Source organism: Pimephales promelas, chromosome 20, assembly GCF_988280905.1.
Source record: "Pimephales promelas chromosome 20, fPimPro1.hap1.1, whole genome shotgun sequence".
In the NCBI taxonomy this organism is placed as follows: domain Eukaryota; kingdom Metazoa; phylum Chordata; class Actinopteri; order Cypriniformes; family Leuciscidae; genus Pimephales; species Pimephales promelas.
The window spans coordinates 1,035,524-1,055,171 of record NC_142788.1 but is presented as its reverse complement, the minus strand read 5'-3'; the positions used below and the strand labels follow the sequence as shown (position 1 = coordinate 1,055,171).

The following is a 19,648-nucleotide window of genomic DNA, read 5'->3' as shown; positions in this document are numbered from 1 at the left end:
TTAATATGATGATTTATTTGGGTATGAAGTGGGCTGGGTTTGAGGACTGCAATTCTTCTTCAGAATGAGCAATGAACGCATGAGTTGATTTTGTACCTCGTGGCAGGCAGCCGCAGATGAATGAAACATGACATTTTTAACCTTTCAAAGGGAACTTATGAATGAAAAAATAAATTCCAAAATGTTGGTATATTCTAATAAATAATTTTCATTGTGAACGATGTAAAGGTAAAGACTTGCGTGCCTGACCTGCAAATGTGTGTGTGTGTGTGTATCCGTTGGGGGGTGTTGACTTTCACATGACATTGACGCTGTGTAAATGTTGAGTAGCGGCTGATCTCAGACCGGCTCCAGCACCAGTGGCGTGTGGACAGCTCCCGCAGGACCGCTTTACATGGACACAACACTCATTTCTGGAAGTTTACAACTCACACAGCCATACACGGACACACTGCCTTTGGAAAACAGGCATAATTCACTGTAAGTAGATGGAAATTATGTTCAGACAATGTTCAAGTGTGTGTTTATGTGCATGCATTTATAGTCAATCAAAACATTGACGAAAAAAAAACCTGAGAAGGTAGATCGAAAAAAAAAATATTTAAATCGACTGTCACGAAAGAGTTCTGTGTCAGAGACGGCAGATGTGTATGTGTGTGTGTGTGTCAAACCGCGGACTGCGCTTGCAGGGGGAAAGCCAATGATTTCGTGTGATTCGCCGTCTTCAGGTTAACTGATCATCGGGGGTTCGTGTGGATCTCTACTGCGGTCTGAAATCAGAGACATGGCGACAAACAACACCAAAAACACCGATGGACAAGTTGTGACGGAACTCAACGAGATCACAACTAACGACAAACCCAAATCAGAGGACGCCAAACCAGAGAAGAAGAAGAAAGAGATTCCAATCAGAGAAACTTGGGGTGGGAAATTTGATTTTCTGCTGTCATGTGTGGGCTACGCCATCGGCCTGGGGAACGTGTGGAGATTCCCGTATCTGTGCGGGAAAAACGGCGGAGGTAAGAGACGCTTCTCCATCTCCAAGAGTCTGTGCCATGGTGTGTGTGTGTGTGTGTGTGTGCTTTCATGGATTTCTGTGTTGATTCCAGGGGCTTTCTTGATTCCTTATTTTTTGACGCTAATTTTTGCGGGAGTTCCTCTGTTTTTTCTTGAATGCGCTCTTGGACAGTACACATCCATTGGCGGCCTTGGGGTTTGGAAACTAGCTCCAATGTTCAAAGGTATTCAGCACTTTTCTTTCTCATCTGCCCCATTACTTAAAGTTGAAAATACGAGTTGGTTTCTCGAAGTGTGTGTGAGACCTTCAGCTAATCCAACGCGTTGTTCTAAAGATCTTCCAGTTTGAAGATCTAATAAGGCATCCTTTAGTCTATATGCTGGCTTTGAGCAGGTGGTTGACATCAATGAATCTGTCATAACTACAGGTGTTGGTCTCGCTGCTGCCGTTCTCTCATTCTGGCTGAACATTTACTACATTGTCATCATTGCCTGGGCCATTTACTACTTATACAACTCCTTCACCACTGTAAGCATTCCTCGTCACGTGTGCCTCCGTGCAAAATAATTAAATGGCATGTTTAGGTCATTATTCTGCGCTATTTACTCAATATAAAAGTGTAAAGTGTTGTTCTACTCTTTGTAGGAGCTTCCATGGAAAACTTGTAATAATCCATGGAACACAGACAGATGTTACACAAACTACAGCATAGTAGACACCACCAATCTCACCAGTGCTGTCATGGAGTTTTGGGAGTAAGAATTGACGTGCATGACCTTCTTTGACCTTTAAATTGTCTTGTCGTCAAGTGTAATTGTGTTGCATGATGTGCTTATACAGACGCAATGTGCATCAAATGACTGATGGCTTAGAAAAACCTGGTGAAATTCGTGCTCCGCTTGCAATAACACTGGCCATTGCCTGGGTCCTAGTGTACTTCTGTATCTGGAAAGGTGTAAGCTGGACTGGAAAGGTGAGATGTCTTTGTTGGTCTGGAATTTGAGGGAGTTTGTAATAAATACACTACATGGTTGCAATTAACCGTGTCTTGTCATAGCAATGCACGATATTCACAATATTTGATGGAGAAATCAATGTTTTGCAGGTTGTTTACTTCTCTGCCACCTACCCGTACTTCATGCTGTTCATTCTGTTCATCCGTGGAGTGTCCCTGCCTGGGGCTAAAGACGGGATCCTGTTCTATATCACTCCTGACTTCGAGAAGCTGAAGGAGTCTGAGGTAATTGCACACGTTTAATCATTCAGACGAGGTCCAACAAACCCAGTCTGGCTGCTAAATAGCTGGATTTTCCGTCTCAGGTCTGGCTGGATGCTGCAACACAGATCTTCTTCTCCTACGGTTTGGGTCTAGGCTCCCTTATTGCTCTGGGCAGCTACAACCCTTTCAATAACAACGTGTACAGGTATATGAGGGACGCAGTTACACCATCTTTTACCTGAAAATTTACCTTTTTTGATTGCTTGAAACCTGTCGTGACGTTCCCTGTCTTCCCTGGAATTTGAGTGAGTTTGTAAGACTAGTGAAATGAAACGTGGATCTTCTCCTTGAACTGACGTGCAGCTTCCAGGTCAGTTAGGGGAATGTTTTCTAGATGCTATAGCACATCTAAAGACGCTTTCCCTTTTTCTGCAGGGATTCGATCATTGTGTGCTGTATAAACTCCTTCACTAGTATGTTTGCTGGATTTGTGATTTTCTCTATTGTGGGCTTCATGGCACATGTCACAAAGAGACCGATAGCTGATGTAGCCGCATCTGGTAATCAATTCACTTTGCATAATATTTTATAATGATTGAAGTAGTGCTATTTAAAAAAGGACCTCTAGACTTTCCTCTCAGATGAGTGAGATGCTTTGTTTGGTCATGGCGTCCACAGGTCCAGGTTTGGCCTTTCTAGCGTATCCAGAAGCTGTGACGCAGTTGCCCGTCTCTCCGCTGTGGGCGATCCTCTTCTTCTCCATGCTGCTGATGCTGGGAATCGACAGTCAGGTGAGACGAGCTCATACTCAAGCTCTGACCTAGAAACTGAAGTGAACGGATCTGTTTGGTACTCCGGTCCCTGGCGGCCGCACACGGAAACATAAGGAGCATTACACATTTTAATTAGACCTGAGCGCAGTGAAATCTTTTGATGCTGATTTCTGCCTTTATGGATATTGATGTTGAAGTGATCTTCTTTTCCCCCTTAATCTGGAGTTTTGGCTTTGTTTAGTGGAAATGTTTAAATAAAACCAAACTGAATCCCAACCCTGTGGCATTAAAAAATATAAATCTTTTTTTTTGGTTTTTATTGTTGTTGGGTCATTAAAAAGCTCAAATCTGATTGGATAAGCCATGTTCAAAGTGTAATAGCTAATGCTGCGTTCAAGTCATCTCGTATAGATCGTAATTACGAGTTGAACGCACTCAGGATTTTCTTTAAGCCCCGATCTGTATGAGTTGGGGGCGTGTCAGTGAGAAACGTTCATTCAACGTCTGTTGACGGTAAATTTTAATTGAATTTCAATGTTTACTCATTGACATTGTAAGGCTTTTTCATTTATAAAGCAAGCTCTCTGCACAAAATATGATATCTTTGTAATATAAGAATTATACCTAATGATAGAGTTTACATTGGCTTCATAAGCTAATAAAAACATAAAAAGAAAAACACACCTGATTCACATTCTTTGTCCTTCATTTTTTTTATTAGCAGAGTTAAAGGATTAGTTCACTTTTGAAAAAACTTTTGCTGATAATTTCCTCACCCCCGTGTCATCCAAGATGTCCATGTCTTTCTTTCCTCAGTCGAAAAGAAATGAAGGTTTTTGATGAAAACATTCCAGGATTTTCTCCATATAATGGACTTCAATGGGAACCGGATGGTTCAAGGTCCAAAAGAGAGTTAATAACAGTTTCAGATGCAGCTTCAAATGTCTTTAAACGACACCAGACGATGAATAAGGGTCTCATCAAGCGAAACGATCGGTTATTTCAAAGCTTATTCCAAAAATGTAACTTTTCTAAGGACAAATGCTAGCCTTGCTCTATTCTGTGAGGCGCGTTTGCAACGTCACGTAATACGTAATTACGTTCAAAAGATCACGGGCGACGTAGCCGGAAGTACAGAGTCAAAATCGTCCGACATCGTTGTTTTACCTTTTAATTCCTTTTTTTGTGAGCTAGTTTGCACGTTCAACCTATGCGTTCAACTTGTAAACACTGACTCTGTACTTCCGGCTACGTCGCCCGTGACCTTTTGAACGTAATTACGTATAACGTGACGTTACAAACGCGCCTCACAGAATAGAGCAAGGCTAGCATTTGTCCTTAGAAAAGTTACATTTTTGGAATAAGCTTTGAAATAAGCGATCGTTTCGCATGATAAGACCCTTATTCGTCGTCTGGAGTCGTTTAAAGACATTTGAAGCTGCATCTGAAACTGTTATTAACTCTCTTTTGATACTTGAACCGTTTGGACCTCATTGAAGTCCATTATATGGAGAAAAATCCTGGAATGTTTTCATCAAAAACCTTAATTTCTTTTCGACTGAAGAAAGAAAGACATGGACATCTTGGATGACATGGGGGCGAGTAAATTATCAGCAAAAGTTTCTTCAAAAGTGAACTAATCCTTTAACAAACCTTGCTGTATTTTCGCGTAATTCATTAAAAGAAGGTACGCCGCCATTTTGCTCAGACGAAACTGACTTGAAGGCACCTCACGTCGTAAACACGACTTCCCACCTCGTACGTACAGTACGAACTTCCCGGGAGGACTTGAACGCAGCATAATACACACACACACACCTGTGATCACAGGTTTACTGAGGTTTAAAAAAGTGTGCCCCCATCCTCAGTTCTGCACAGTGGAGGGCTTCATCACGGCTCTGGTGGACGAGTTCCCACGGGTGCTCCGGAAGAGGAGGGAGATCTTCATTGCGTGTGTTTGCGCTGTGTCCTACGCCATTGGGCTGTCCAATATCACACAGGTAATCAGTCTTGATTATGATGAGGACTCTGTGCAGTGTTATCTCACACACTTGTGTTTTTCCTGTGTTAGGGTGGCCTCTATGTGTTTAAACTCTTCGACTATTACTCCGCCAGTGGGATGTGTCTGCTCTTCCTGGTGTTCTTTGAGTGTATCTCCATCTCCTGGTGCTATGGTGAGTCCCTTTCCCCGTCCTGGTACACTGTGTGTGTGTGTGTTTTTGCATTGTGCTCATCCTTTACACCAGTGGTCTCAAACTCGCACGGCCCCATACTTGAAATTAAAGTTTAATGATAGTGCGGCCCGTCGTTGCGTGTGCCACGTTTCTTTTTTATCCCTTATGGGCTACCATAGATAGTCTCGTGACAACAGAGTCATAGACAACCATGAAGTACAAACATAACGAGCCTGGTGCCATCAGTGCCATTACTGTTACAAAAATACTGTTTTTTGTTATTTGCATGTTTATATGTGCAAATGTGTGCGTGTTTTACACACATGACAATAAATCTTGAATTTTGAATAGAGCAGCCAATTAATGTGTATGTAAGGAAACAGAATTGAATTACAAAGTGAAGTTGGTAACCATCATAAATTCAAAGTTGTGACAAGGATGACAAAGATATTGCTTAAGATTGTCATTTTCGCTGATATTGATCATGTAGTCGCTCGTCTTCAGCACGACATTGGTCTTGGTTTGTCTAAGCTCTTCGTCCTGTTTATGGTACGGTCATTTGGGATTGCTGCATCAACACGTTTCTTGCCATTGCTCTTGATGATGATGTGGTTGTGAATGTGGAGTTTGCCGCTGCTGCCTGCGGGTGCTGACAGTCTCGTGAGCTTTCTTCTCCAGTTTCTGTAACATTGTTAACTCTGTATATGTCTATTGGTAGGATTTCTCAGTGTTTGCCACCTTTGCTATCTGCTAGTTAGATCTTTTTCCCATTACTCCAGTCTGTCAATCGGCAGCTGCCTGGGAAATTGTATTAGCTCCTCATCTTTGAGAGTCATGTGCCTGATATACAATGAAGCCTTCACGATTTTGAATTCAGCTCAACCCTTTCTGGCCTTATTATGTTTGCCCTCTTCCCAACCATCCTATTACACGTTTCCACGTCTCTTGATCAGAGGAACTCAAATTGATATGTGTGGTCCACTACATTACATCTAGATTCTCAAGATGATTCTCGTTAAGTTTTCTTCTTCACCTCCATGTTTAATGGGTAATTTTGCTTTAAATACACTTGCTTTGATGATTTATAATGGTGGTTATTGTTAGCACTCTTAATAAATCACCTCCATCTCGGTTTGGTGCTTCTTTTGGTAAGAATGTCTTCTAGTCTTTTGTGAATATATAATTCGCAAAACCACAATTGTCCTTGTCAACCTTACTTTTTTTCCAACATTTATTATTTTTCTAACGGGACTTGACGAAACAAATAACCTACCTGAGATATGTCGATGTCTCTACATAGGACCGGACAGTGTTGTCACAGTTTATGACATTACGCTGATCTGATTGGCCGTTGTAAAAAGTTGATAGTGCTTTTTTTGTACACTATCATAATTTTTGATCTGTCGCTAGGATGGGACCCTTTCAGAAGGTACTGACATGAACCATTTAGGCACTAATATGTATCTTTAAGGGACAGTATTAATATGCAGGCTCTGGTGTTAAATAAGGTACACCTTTTAAAAGGTTTCTGTATTGGGTTACTGTAGCTCAATCCACAAGGAAGATGCATGATGCTTAATATACTAGTTTTATTAACTCAAACACAACAATCCATAAATGTTAAAGTGTTAGTTCACCCCAAAAAAAAACCCAAATTAACTTCTTTATTCAACAATTTCTTCTCTTCTGTGTCAGATATTTGCGTAGTAAACACAGTACAGCGCCTCCGGGTTCTACACCAGAATGTTGTTCCCAAAAGTATTTTCGCCTCTTCATAACATTAAGGTTGAACCACTGTCGTCAGATGGACTATTTAAATTTTAGACGACTTTTTTACTACCTTTCTGGGCCTTGAAAGTTGCAATGACATTGCGGTCTATGGAGGGATTGGAAAGCTCAGATTTCATCAAAAATATCTTACTTTGTGTTCGGAAGATGAACGAAGGTCTTACATGACTTGAGGGTGAGTAATTAATGACAGAATTTCCATTTTGGGGTGAACTAACTCTTTAACACAGGGGTGGGGAACGTTGGTCCTGGAGGCCTCAACCCTGAAAAAAACTCGCCTGATTGTAGCCTTAGGCCATGTCCATGCTTGAAAATGTATATTTCTCTCCCGCTTGGCCTTCCGTCCACACTGAGACGGCGTACAAGTCAATGAAAGTAGTGTGTAAGTTGTAGTGTATTTGAAAACGATGATGTAAGTTTAGTCATGTGATCCATGTTGTACCAATGTTTATAGTGCCTGTTATGTGCTATTTACTTTTACACTGTGGCTAAAATAGGTTACTTTGCACACTCTTCATATCACAGTCCTGCACTGATGACAGAAAATGGACTCACGCTTGCTGTCCTGCGGCAATGCAGGAGAGTTGTTGTGTTTTAGACCAAACATCACCATCAGTGATGGTGAGATATTTTGCTAAATAAAATGATCCTGTTAGAAGAATTGCGCGATAACTTTATTATTTATCTTTCCATCTGTATCATCTCGGTGAGCATTTGTAAGGTTTCATGTGTAAGGGTGGATTTCCTGCAGGGATTCAGGCTGTAAGACTGCCGAATGACTAAAGAAACTTTATCAGCAAGATGGAAGAAAACTTTAACACAAGACAGAGAACTGAGGAAGACTGAAGGCTGAAAGACACAGAGGAAGGTACAACAGAACAGGGAACAGGTGTGGACTAATTAGGGACCATGGCAACTAATGAATGACTAAACCATAGACTGTCAAAAAAGATGGATGACGCTCATTCACTCTCTTCCATTGGAGAAAAGTGAAGCCACCAATGTCCCAATATGGTGCGGACATCTTGTGCTGATTAGGCAGAGACTGTACAGTAGTGGAGCCGCGATATGAAGGCCGTGAACACACTCCAGCTGAACCGGTAGTACAGTTACTGCAGAACAACTGTAATTTGATTCTTTAGTTTGTCTCACGTCCCATTAGATTACAGCATTTTTTCAGGAATTATGCTGCACACACTGGACTAAACAGTAATAATAAATTACAATAATGAACTCAGACAAGCTCTGTATGACTCAGCTTTTAGTGGATTTGAATGTGTGCAAAGGATTGTGGGTGATTTAAGGGCGCAAAGGATACATCTGATGCATCCTTTAAAACAGACAGGCCGAAAGAAAGACTGCCTTCCTAGACCCTTCAAATAGAGATGGCCTTCAGCGGCGCTTGATGTCGTGGCAGCCGAGATATGCCTATTGAGCAACACCCATATGCATCTGACATTGATTACTGTAAAGTAGATATTTCATGTGGTTTGAAACTTGCTTCATGACTGTTAAAAAACGTTTGCTCTAATTAGTATGGATGTGTGTAGTATATATATATATATATATATAGTATAGTAGCATAATACATAGTCAGTGTTTAACTTGTATCTTTTTTTTATTAATTACTCATTATAATATTATTACTTATTACTTTCTGGCAACAGTAATTCGTTACACTACTTGTTATATTACTCTTCACCCCGCAGAAGTGGTAATTTCTCCTCAAAATTCTGACTTTGTATGTGTGCCTCTTTGTGAATGTTAGGGTATATTTACAGTGATGTGAATAAGTGTTGGCCCCCATGCTAAAGTTGCCTAAAAAGAGGAATAAAAAATCATCGTTTGGATATTGATCTTAATGCCTTAATTAGAAAAACGAGGAAAACGCCAACCTTTAAGGACACCAATTTTCTTTGTGAATGAATAATGTATCATAAATAAATAAATGTTTTTTCCTTAAAATACAGGGTGCATAAGTCAGGACACCCCTATGTTAAATTCCCATAGAGTCAGGCAGATTTTTATTTTTAAAAGCCAGTTATTTCATGGATCCCGGATAATATGCATCCTGATAAAGTTCCCTTGGCCTTTGGGATTAAAATATCCCCACATCATCACACATTATTCACCATGCCTAGGGTACTTTCCATAAGATCATCTTTCAATGCAAATCAAACCAGCTATTAGGCTAACTGAAGTAAAACCATGCCAATCTGTAGGTGTGGTGAATGGTGTGTGATGATGATGTGGGGATATTTTAATTCCAAAGGCCAAGGGAACTTTATCAGGATGCATAAACGTAAATATAAACGCCACTTTCAAGTCAAGTGGCATGTCATCTATATGCATTTTGAGCTATCCGCATGTATCCGCGTGTATTCGTGTCTGTCTACGCCATTAAATGTCTGACTGATTCCGCGTGTATGTTTATGCCGTTAAATGTCCGAGCGAAACGAAGCAAAATGTAGATCTACATCTGGGGAGTGATATTTTTTTTCCTAGGATGGTAGGGGAAGACTCATTAATGCTATTAACCCCAGTGACGGGTAGGGTTAGGGACGGGGTTGGGGTACAGTAGCTCATATATTTATAGATACAGTAATGTTAAGTCGTTAAGTCAACGGCGTTCATAAACACGCTGAAAAGTGATTATGCGTGTTGATAGCGCGCCAAAAATGGAAATACGAATTGGCGTGTCATACATACGCCATTTCATGAGATCAGTCTGGATTTGTCATATCATTTGAATTCTAAAATGCATATTCACCTGTTACCCAGATATGATTATATTTCATGATGTATGTTGTCAAAAGAATTCACGTAAGGTCGCAAGAAAACATTTTGTTTACTAGATTTTTAATAACAGGTGGATATAATGTATATCGGGATAAAAGCAATATGGATGGCCTCGCCATGTAATGCCACATGGTGTTCTTTTCATCTTTTCTCCTGACAAAATCAAAGTAATGTCAATATTTCCAGCCACTGAATGAAAGCTTTTACATATTCCAACATAGCTTGCAGGAATGGTGACATCAGGTGCACCCACAAATCATGAAGATTACTAAATGAATCTAGGAATGATTGGATTGTTGGATTTCAAACAGTAGGGAAAGCAACAAAAATAACATTGCAACAAGCTATTTTATGGACTGTGAATCTTATTAGAAACTAGTTACTACTAGTTGCTGCAAAAAGTAATCTTATTACTGTAACCCCTTGATAGAAACACGTTTTGAGTATTCGATTTTGTACACAACAAATGTCTCGGTTCAGATTGTATTGAGTCCTCAACACTGCTACAGATAAAGATGGATGGATTGATAGATTGATGTATTCCAGTCTATCCTTCAATCCAGTTGCTGCTATATAGTTGCAGTGCATTGATCTAATCCCTATTCAATTTTATGTCATTTCAGGTGTGAACAAGTTTTATGACAACATCCAGGAAATGATTGGATACAAGCCTTGTATATGGTGGAAACTGTGCTGGGTTTTCTTCACCCCTCTGATTGTTGCTGTAAGTAACCTGCTTTATTCTGTTTAATGTGATATTACATTTTCTAAAAGCTCTTGCCATTTTTGTGACAAACATTTAAATAAATCGATAATAGTAGAGTACAATTGTTAGTCTGTGTGGAAAATTAGTGCAAGACAAATTTATTTATAGCGCACTTTATAATATACACAGGGTTCTCAAGTTTGAGCAAAAGCTTGGAGTGAGATCACACGCGGTTAGGGGAGGAGCCATAATGAAGCCCCGCCCCACCCATCCCCGCCCCCAATTTTACCCATTGTTCATAATTAACCGGAACAAATTAAAAAAATTATAACAATTAGTAAATCTGATAAATGACAGAGCAATTCATCACATCAAATACTCTTTAATGCAGTATTACAAATATAGCTAACCAAAAATATAACAAATTGCTCCAAACAGTTTCAAACAAATCTTTAAAAATTGCATTTTGATTTTTGAATGCGTCTTCTATCTAGACGAATAATTTATTTTGTGGTGGGACATTGAGAACAAATGGACAGATTAGAGTGCACCACCTCTTCCACTGTCTCCTCCTCTAATCTGGCAACCTTTTTAGGGGGCTTACCCTTTGGTGCCCAAAATGACAAAATATCTTTCTGCTTTTTTCCTGACATCTTTGAAAAATACAAATGCAACATTATGACAATGATTAAATATTACCCAGAGCAATCTGCTGTAATACATCCTTAATGTAACTAGAAAGACTATTAATATTACAGTATAATATAATTTAAAATAAAATCAGTAAATCTTCATTCCTTTCCATACCCACTAACATGTCTCTTCGTTTCAGATAACGTAAGATAGCCAAACTGAGCCTGGTTGCAAAGTAGTTGTAGAGTTTTTTGACTGCATCAATAATAATGTACGATGGGCTACATATTAAATGTTCTAGCCCAAAAATGTTAGACGAGCTTCTTCCAACTTACCTTCTTCTCCATCACGACACATGTGTTCGCGCGATGTTGTTGGTTACCTAGGATACCGAGGATGTTCCGTCCATTTCCGTGTGTTCGCGCTACTGAATGACATGTCATGTATAGATCAGTGGTGCACGCAGCGCGCATATACAGTATGTTGCCTAGTAACGAACGCAATCTGGCGGAGATACGCGCTTGCGGCAGGAAACTTCACTTTGTTTGCCTGCGCCTCGTATACAACGTTAGAAAGCTTTCAGCCAGGACAACTTGGTTGGCATTGCCTTTTCAGCGTGAGAAATACACAGTGCGGCGTGTGAGCGTGTGAACCGGTCGAAATGAGTGTGTCTCACGGCCAATGCGTGAGACTTGAGAACCCTGTATACAGATTGTTTAAAAGCAGCTTCACATTAATAATCAGGAAAATAATACTGTTAATGTAGCAAAGTACATCAGTTATATAAGTTAAATTTAGTTGAATTTAGCTATAAGCAGCTCAACTAAATGCAGTGACAGTGTCATTATTCAGCTCGAGTCAGTTCCATGTTGATGCAATTCAGTTGCAGATGTTGCAAGGTTAGTCCTTGTCCAGCTCAATTCAGTGTAAAATGAGTTGTCTTGCAATTGTTTCAGTGCCAGTTAATCAGGTGTTCATTATTAAAGTCTTTATTTGCACCTAAAAATGAGACGCTGAAGCATCAAGATGCTTCTTCAAAAGTAAAAAGCCTTTATTGTTGTTTCCAGCAAGCAGCGTTAAAGGTGCTTACACATTGAGTCCGAAATTTTTGTGTGTTTTTTTTTCATATTCGTGATTCGGTGACTCTGAATTGTCAAACACCGTTCAAACTGCTTGCTATGGATGCGAAAAAGAAAATCGAAGCCAATCTGATTTTTTTTTATGATGGATGAAAGTTTCGGAGGCAGTGTGCAAGCGTGATTGACACAACGTGAGGTTGTATTTATTTTTTAAAGTGTGAAAATTTCGCACGCTAATTTCGGACTCAGTGTGAAAGGGCCGTAAGATGTTTCCCTCCGATTCGTTATATGCACATTTTAATGAGAGACACATAAGAAAGTCCCTTGTCCTTAATCAAAACCACCAAACTTCCAAATTGTCACATTTAGTGTTTGTTATGCAGCGTTCCAGGCAACCTGTAACCCGTGTTTTTCCAACCTTATTGCCGTGAAAGTGCACTGGAACGGCAGTCAAACCCGCGACTTCCCACCAGTGAACTCGTACTAGATCGATATGCTCCCACTTACGAGCTCTGACGTCACATAGCCCGCGAAACCATACAAAACAACAGTGTAATGCAGTGTGTCTGCAGGCGGTACACGGTGAGAATACACTTTAGGACAATATAATGATAACTACTTTTCAGTCCATTGAGAGCAAGGATAAATGAATACCAAATACATTTTCAAATATACAAATAAAGTCAATTAAAAGGTATAACAGCTTATCTTACCTTATGCACCGCTTTACCTCCTCGGTTTCCCTCAAATAAACTAGGAGTAAGCACCTTTGGCGATAGAAATTATTACAAATGCGCATTAACCCCATAAGATCCGTCATGCTGGTTTGTTTACATCTAGCTACCACAATTTCTTGCGCTCAAGTAGTTTGGCGTGACTGGCCTGGAATGCTACAAAGTCGTGAGTCGTGGTTTGAAGTCATGATTTATGTGCTCAAAAACCTGCCTGGAACGCAGCATTAGTTCATGTTTGGCTGTTAATTTGACCCATTTTCCCAGTATCCTGTTCACATGTGCATCGCAAGTCATGTCAGCTGTCTTGTTTCCTTGATTTAGTCCCTGTGTATTTAAGCCCTGTGTTTAGTCCCGTCTTGTTGTCTGTCATTGTCCATATTAATTGTTAGTTGTTCTGTGCTGTTCTGGGTGTTTTGTTTCATTTTGAGTTTGTTCAATAAAAGCCTGCTGCATATAGTTCCTGCATCCTCTCTGCTTAAACCTGCATGTGACAAAATGACAGACCTTTAAAATATTGCAGTTCACTACTTTGGCTCGGAAGGGACCAAAACTTTGTGGAAAACTCTGTGGAGTTCTGCCGTCTTGCCATTCTCTCACCCTATGATGACGAAACCCTCAGAACACTATATTGGATCAGGACCAACTACTACCACCCAGTTGAACTTCCAGACACCCGAGGAAGTCCCTGGAAGCCAAGATGGCCGCCGACGCGCATGAATCTCCAGTGCTCATCAAGTCTCCCATCAAGATTCCAGAGGTGACTCTTGTGTCCCGTCAAGAGTCCAGAGGTGACACCATCTCCCGTTAAGAGTCCAGAGGTGACTCTGTCTCCCATCAAGAGTCCAGAGGTGACTCTGTCTCCCGTCAAGAGTCCAGAGGTGACTCATCTCCAGTCAAGAGTCCAGAGGTGACTCGTCTCCCGTCAAGAGTCCAGAGGTGACATCATCTCCCGTTAAGAGTCCAGAGGTGACTCTGTCTCCCGTCAAGAGTCCAGAGGTGACTCGTCTCCCGTCAAGAGTCCAGAGGTGACTCTGTCTCCCATCAAGAGTCCAGAGGTGACTCTGTCTCCCGTCAAGAGTCCAGAGGTGACACCATCTCTCGTTAAGAGTCCAGAGGTGACACTATCTCCCGTTAAGAGTCCAGAGGTGACTCGTCTCCCGTCAAGAGTCTAGAGGTGACACCATCTCCCGTTAAGAGTCCAGAGGTGACTCGTCTCCCATTAAGAGTCCAGAGGTGACTCCATCTCCCGTTAAGAGTCCAGAGGTGACTCTGTCTCCCGTCAAGAGTCCAGAGGTGACTCTGTCTCCCATCAAGAGTCCAGAGGTGACTCTGTCTCCCGTCAAGAGTCCAGAGGTGACACCATCTCTCGTTAAGAGTCCAGAGGTGACTCGTCTCCCGTCAAGAGTCTAGAGGTGACACCATCTCCCGTTAAGAGTCCAGAGGTGACTCGTCTCCCGTCAAGAGTCTAGAGGTGACACCATCTCCCGTTAAGAGTCCAGAGGTGACTCGTCTCCCATTAAGAGTCCAGAGGTGACTCCATCTCCCGTTAAGAGTCCAGAGGTGACTCCATCTCCCGTTAAGAGTCCAGAGGTGACTCGTCTCCTGTCAAGAGTCCAGAGGTGACTCGTCTCCAGTCAAGAGTCCAGAGGTGACTCGTCTCCCATCAAGAGTCCAGAGGTGACTCTGTCTCCCGTCAAGAGTCCAGAGGTGACTCGTCTCCTGTCAAGAGTCCAGAGGTGACTCGTCTCCCATCAAGAGTCCAGAGGTGACTCGTCTCCCATCAAGAGTCCAGAGGTGACTCGTCTCCTGTCAAGAGTCCAGAGGTGACTCGTCTCACATCAAGAGTCCAGGTGACTCCGTCTCCCGTCAAGAGTCCAGAGGTGACTCGTCTCCTGTCAAGAGTCCAGAGGTGACTCGTCTCACATCAAGAGTCCAGGTGACTCCGTCTCCCGTCAAGAGTCCAGAGGTGACTCGTCTCCTGTCAAGAGTCCAGAGGTGACTCGTCTCACATCAAGAGTCCAGGTGACTCCGTCTCCCATCAAGAGTCCAGAGGTGACTCGTCTCCTGTCAAGAGTCCAGAGGTGACTCGTCTCACATCAAGAGTCCAGGTGACTCCGTCTCCCGTCAAGAGTCCAGAGGTGACTCGTCTCACATCAAGAGTCCAGGTGACTCCGTCTCCCGTCAAGAGTCCAGGTGACTCCGTCTCCTGTTAAGAGTTCAGAGGTGACTCATCCCCCGTCAAGAGTCCAGAGGTGAACTCGTCTCCCGTCAAGGGTACAGAGGTGACTCCGTCTCCTGTTAAGAGTCCAGAGGTGACTCATCCCCCGTCAAGGGTACAGAGGTGACTCCGTCTTCCGCCAAGAGCCCAGAGGTGACCCGACTCCGTCTCCCGTTCCTCCCACCATCGATGTAATATGACACGAGGCCACGCCTTGTAGGAAGAGTTGTGTTCTGTCACGTTTAGTGTTTGTTAGTTCATGTTTGCCTGTCAATTTGACCCAGTTTTCACAGGGTTTTCTCTTTGATTCAGTATCCTGTTAGTCATGTCAGCTGTGTCTTGTTTCCTGGATTTAATCCCTGTGTTTAGTCCTGTCTAGTTGTCTGTTGTTGTCCGTTTTATATGTTGGTTGTTCTGTGCCTGAGCTGTTCTGAGTGTTTTGGTTCATTTTGAGTTTGTTCAATAAAAGCCTGCTGCATATAGATCCTGCATCCTCTCTGCTTCAACCTGCACGTGACACAAACATGATCCATGGTGGTTTATGGTAAATAAAAATGTAGTTTACAGCTTGATACCTAACATAAACCTAAATTTGCAATAATGTTTAAAATATGACAAAATCTTAAGGGTTTATTTGCCGTAAAACAGTGTTCATTTTACGGTCCCATTGACTGTTCCAGTGTAATTACAGCTGTAATACATTTCTGTAATGAGAATTATACTGCTGACCTTCCCCTACACTTGAACCCACCCTTAAAGGACAACTCCGGCGCAAAATGAACCTTTGGTCTAATTACACATTGCTACCTAGTCAACCGTTATCTGAGATTTGTTTTCATGATTGCCGAATGTAAATAGTTTTATCTCTAAAAACAGTTTAGCCTATAACACTAGTATAATGCTAGTATATAGGGCATAGAGTAATGACAAATAAAAATCGCTTGTTATTACCACCAACAAGGCTCAAAATAGCCCCATACCAACACGACAGCATAACAAGGGTCCCTACATTCAAACCGAAGCATTGAGAACTTTGTCAGTGTCCATACAATTTAATAAGAAGATATTTTATACACACAGTCAACTTCGCGAATACAGGAAGAAGCCATCTTTGAAAAATAGTCTCTACCAGTCGATCTACGAGCGCCGATCCAAGTGCGCTGAATTCTGTGCAGAATCTCATATGGTCCGTTGTTTCCAGAAGAAACACAAACACAAACCGTTTATTTGTCTTCAATATGTACACGTAGCCTACTGTTCGCGCTCACTTTATCACCTTATTCACATCTCACCAGCGCACTTGGATCGGCGTTCGTAGATCTACTGGTAGAGACTATTTTTCCAAGATGGCTTCTTCCTGTATTCGCGAAATTTAGTGTATGTATAAAATATCTGCTTATTAAACTGTATGGACACTGACAAAGTTCTCAATGCTTCGGTTTGAATGTAGGGACCTTTGTTATGCTGTCGTGTTGGTATGGGGCTATTTTGAGCCTTGTTGGTGGTAATAACAAGCGATTTTTATTTGTCATTACTCTATGCCCTATCTACTAGCATTATACTAGCGTTATAGGCTAAACTGTTTTTAGAGATAAAACTATTTACATTCGGCAATCATGAAAACAAATCTCAGATAACGGTTGACTAGGTAACAATGTGTTATTAGAATAAAGGTTCATTTTGCGCCGGAGTTGTCCTTTAAATCTACCCATACCAGCAAGCCTGCCCACAACCTTATCCTTATCCCACCTCAGGAGCACAGTATATTCCACATAAAGACACGTAATATAAAGTGGCACCCCATTTCTAAAGTATTGTAGTCTTCACTATAAAAGTAAGAATCGTTACAGATTATGGTGTACAGTAATTGTGTGAAAACTGCAGTATTTCTAAACAGAGCTTTCCTGCAGGGTGTGTTCCTCTTCAGCGCAGTGCAAATGGTTCCTCTTAAAATGAACAACTATGTGTTTCCTAAATGGGGGCAAGGAGTGGGCTGGCTCATGGCTTTATCCTCTATGGTTCTCATTCCTGGTTATATGACCTACATGTTCTTCACCCTGAAGGGGACATATAAGGAGGTAACTGTTTACATTTACGAATTAAATAATGAACAAAGATTACACAGGCATTACATGGTATATCTGTGCTTACTGGTGCTGGTTCTGGGGCCTTATTTCAGCGGTTCAGGATAATGCTGCAGCCTCCAGCAGTGAGGCGTGCTCAGGAGAATGGGCCAGAGCAACAGCAGCTTCAGTCACCGCCACAGCTGCCGGAGCAATCACCGCAACAACCGCAGCAACCAGACCAGGCACAGCAGCAACCACAATCACCGCAACAACCACAATCGCCACAGCAACCGCAATCACCACAGCAACCGCAATCACCACAGCAACCGCAATTACCACAGCAACCGCAATCTCCACAGCAACCGCAATCACCACAACAACCACAATCACCGCAACCACAGGACCAGGCACAGCAGCAACCGCAATCACCACAGCCAGAGCCTCCATCTCAGCCTCCGCCTCCGTCACAGCCGCAGGTGCAGGTTGATAGCACATCTTCGACTAACCCTGGTAGCGATGCCAATGTCTAAAAGCAGTAGAGGTGAACCCCAGCAGAGAGCAATCAAAGATTAACAGCACAGAAGACTTCCATGTTTATACAGTAATAGAATCATCTACCTCCAGGGGTCATAAATAATAACAAAACTAAACATAAAAAGTGACAAGAATAATTAAAAACACAAACAAAACAAAAAAAAAAACCATTTGCATTTGAAAAACTTACACACAAACACAAACTCTGTAAGCTTTCCAAATGTGAAGCAACAAGTGTCAGTGTTAAAAAAAAAAATGAATTATACAATGTATTATGTAAATTTGTCTCTACTAAGGTTATACTGTGAGTTAGATTTAAGGACAGTGCATTGTTTTGCAATGCATAAGCTATTTATGTAAGGTATAAACAGTTTCTATGTTGCACTGGGACAAAGCAGGAGTCCATGATTATGATTATGTTGTATTGTGGGTCATTTGGAAAAACCAAGGCGCATCCAGCAAGCCCTGTGTCCGAAGCACAATGAATTTTTATTCGGTTGAGCCCTTGGATGACCCATTATATGTTGTTGAATATCTTTGTTGAGAGAGACTGTTACTATCTTTTTCTTTTCCGAGCTAAAAAAGAGAAAATACTTGTATGTGATTTTTAGAATTATTTTTAGAATGCTTTGTACTTTAATGTTGAGACCAAGGACCAAAATCATAGACTAAAGCAAAAACGAATCTATGCCTGGCAGTGTGTAGTTTGTAAAGCACAGGGTACAAAAATACAGAAAATGAGAACACCGCAAAACACATTTTTGCAGATTATTCTACAGATTACTGATGAGTGCTGTCAGTTCAGTGTCCTGTTTACATGTCCCCTCAGGAAAAAAAAAAGAAGAAAAAAAAAAAAAACTCAGATATGTCTCTGACCCTGAGTGCATATCAGCTCCTTAAGCCTGTGATTTATGTAGTCGCAATTTGCATGACCATTAGTTACTTAATGTGCCAAAATGTTGAATCGTTAAAACGAAGCAGAAATGCACACACAAACTGGCCTATCGATAACAATGGTTTACACTATACTATATTGTGCCATACCTTTTTGAAAAAGGATAAAAAAATATTTCTTAATGGTTAATACCATATTTTAAGTAAGTAGCATATACTAAAACTTAATTAGGGCTTTTCTGCCCCCATCCCCCCCAAAAAAGAAAAAAGAAAAGAAAAGCACAAACCCTAGAGTACAGAGACTTCTCCGACGACAGGGCTGATGTGCTGACAGTTTCCGTCAAAGGCAGCTACACGTGAAAAGCATTCGGTCATGTTGAACATGTTTACTAAGAGGAGATACGCATCTACATAAAATGTGAAATGGCTATGTCCTGTGAGTTTTGTACAAAGATACTTTCTGCAGTTTTATCTGGAACTTTCTTGTAAAATTGTATTGTGTAAAACATGTAACTGTGAATGTCTGTACTCCATTAAGTTTTTTTGTCTAAATGTTGAAAAATTTGAAAAACAATTGCTGTTTTCTGCAATAATATTTTGAGCTCTGAAGCACATACCTTATGGAAATCATGAGTGATGATCATAAAAAGGATTATAAAACAAATAGTATTTATGTCTCGTAAGAAATAATATTGTTTTGTATATTTTTAACTGTTACACTGCCTAAAATTATAACATAGGACATGTATTTAAATGGTGTCATATGAAAAAGCACGATTGTTATGTAAAATGTATGAATAAACAGAAAATATTCGTAGTCTATAATCTGCGAGTTATTTCTCAGTCCTCACTAGAAGCCATTCATTAGGAGTCTGTATGACAGCCCAATTATTTTAAAAATGCTATGAATTAAGACATCAAATAATAAACTACAATCAGTAACCAATAAGCATTATTAACTGGGCTGAAAGAAAGAACATGTTAAAAATGAAAAGGCCCCAATGCAGTGGTCG

At 41.0% G+C, this 19,648-nt stretch overlaps 1 protein-coding gene across 1 annotated transcript; it reads left to right on the top strand.

Moving 5' to 3' along the window:
- The first annotated feature begins 32 nt into the window (after positions 1-32).
- On the top strand, positions 33-19,460 carry slc6a1a (solute carrier family 6 member 1a). The gene is made up of 15 exons (XM_039671314.2): positions 33-480; positions 729-1,019; positions 1,110-1,241; positions 1,446-1,546; positions 1,664-1,773; positions 1,859-1,991; positions 2,124-2,258; positions 2,339-2,442; positions 2,673-2,797; positions 2,916-3,028; positions 4,879-5,010; positions 5,082-5,184; positions 10,395-10,495; positions 17,052-17,219; positions 17,321-19,460. The coding sequence occupies exons 2-15, from the start codon at positions 785-787 to the stop codon at positions 17,735-17,737; spliced, it is 2,109 nt and encodes a 702-aa protein (XP_039527248.2). The 5' UTR covers positions 33-480; positions 729-784; the 3' UTR covers positions 17,738-19,460.
- The last annotated feature ends 188 nt before the right edge of the window (positions 19,461-19,648 follow it).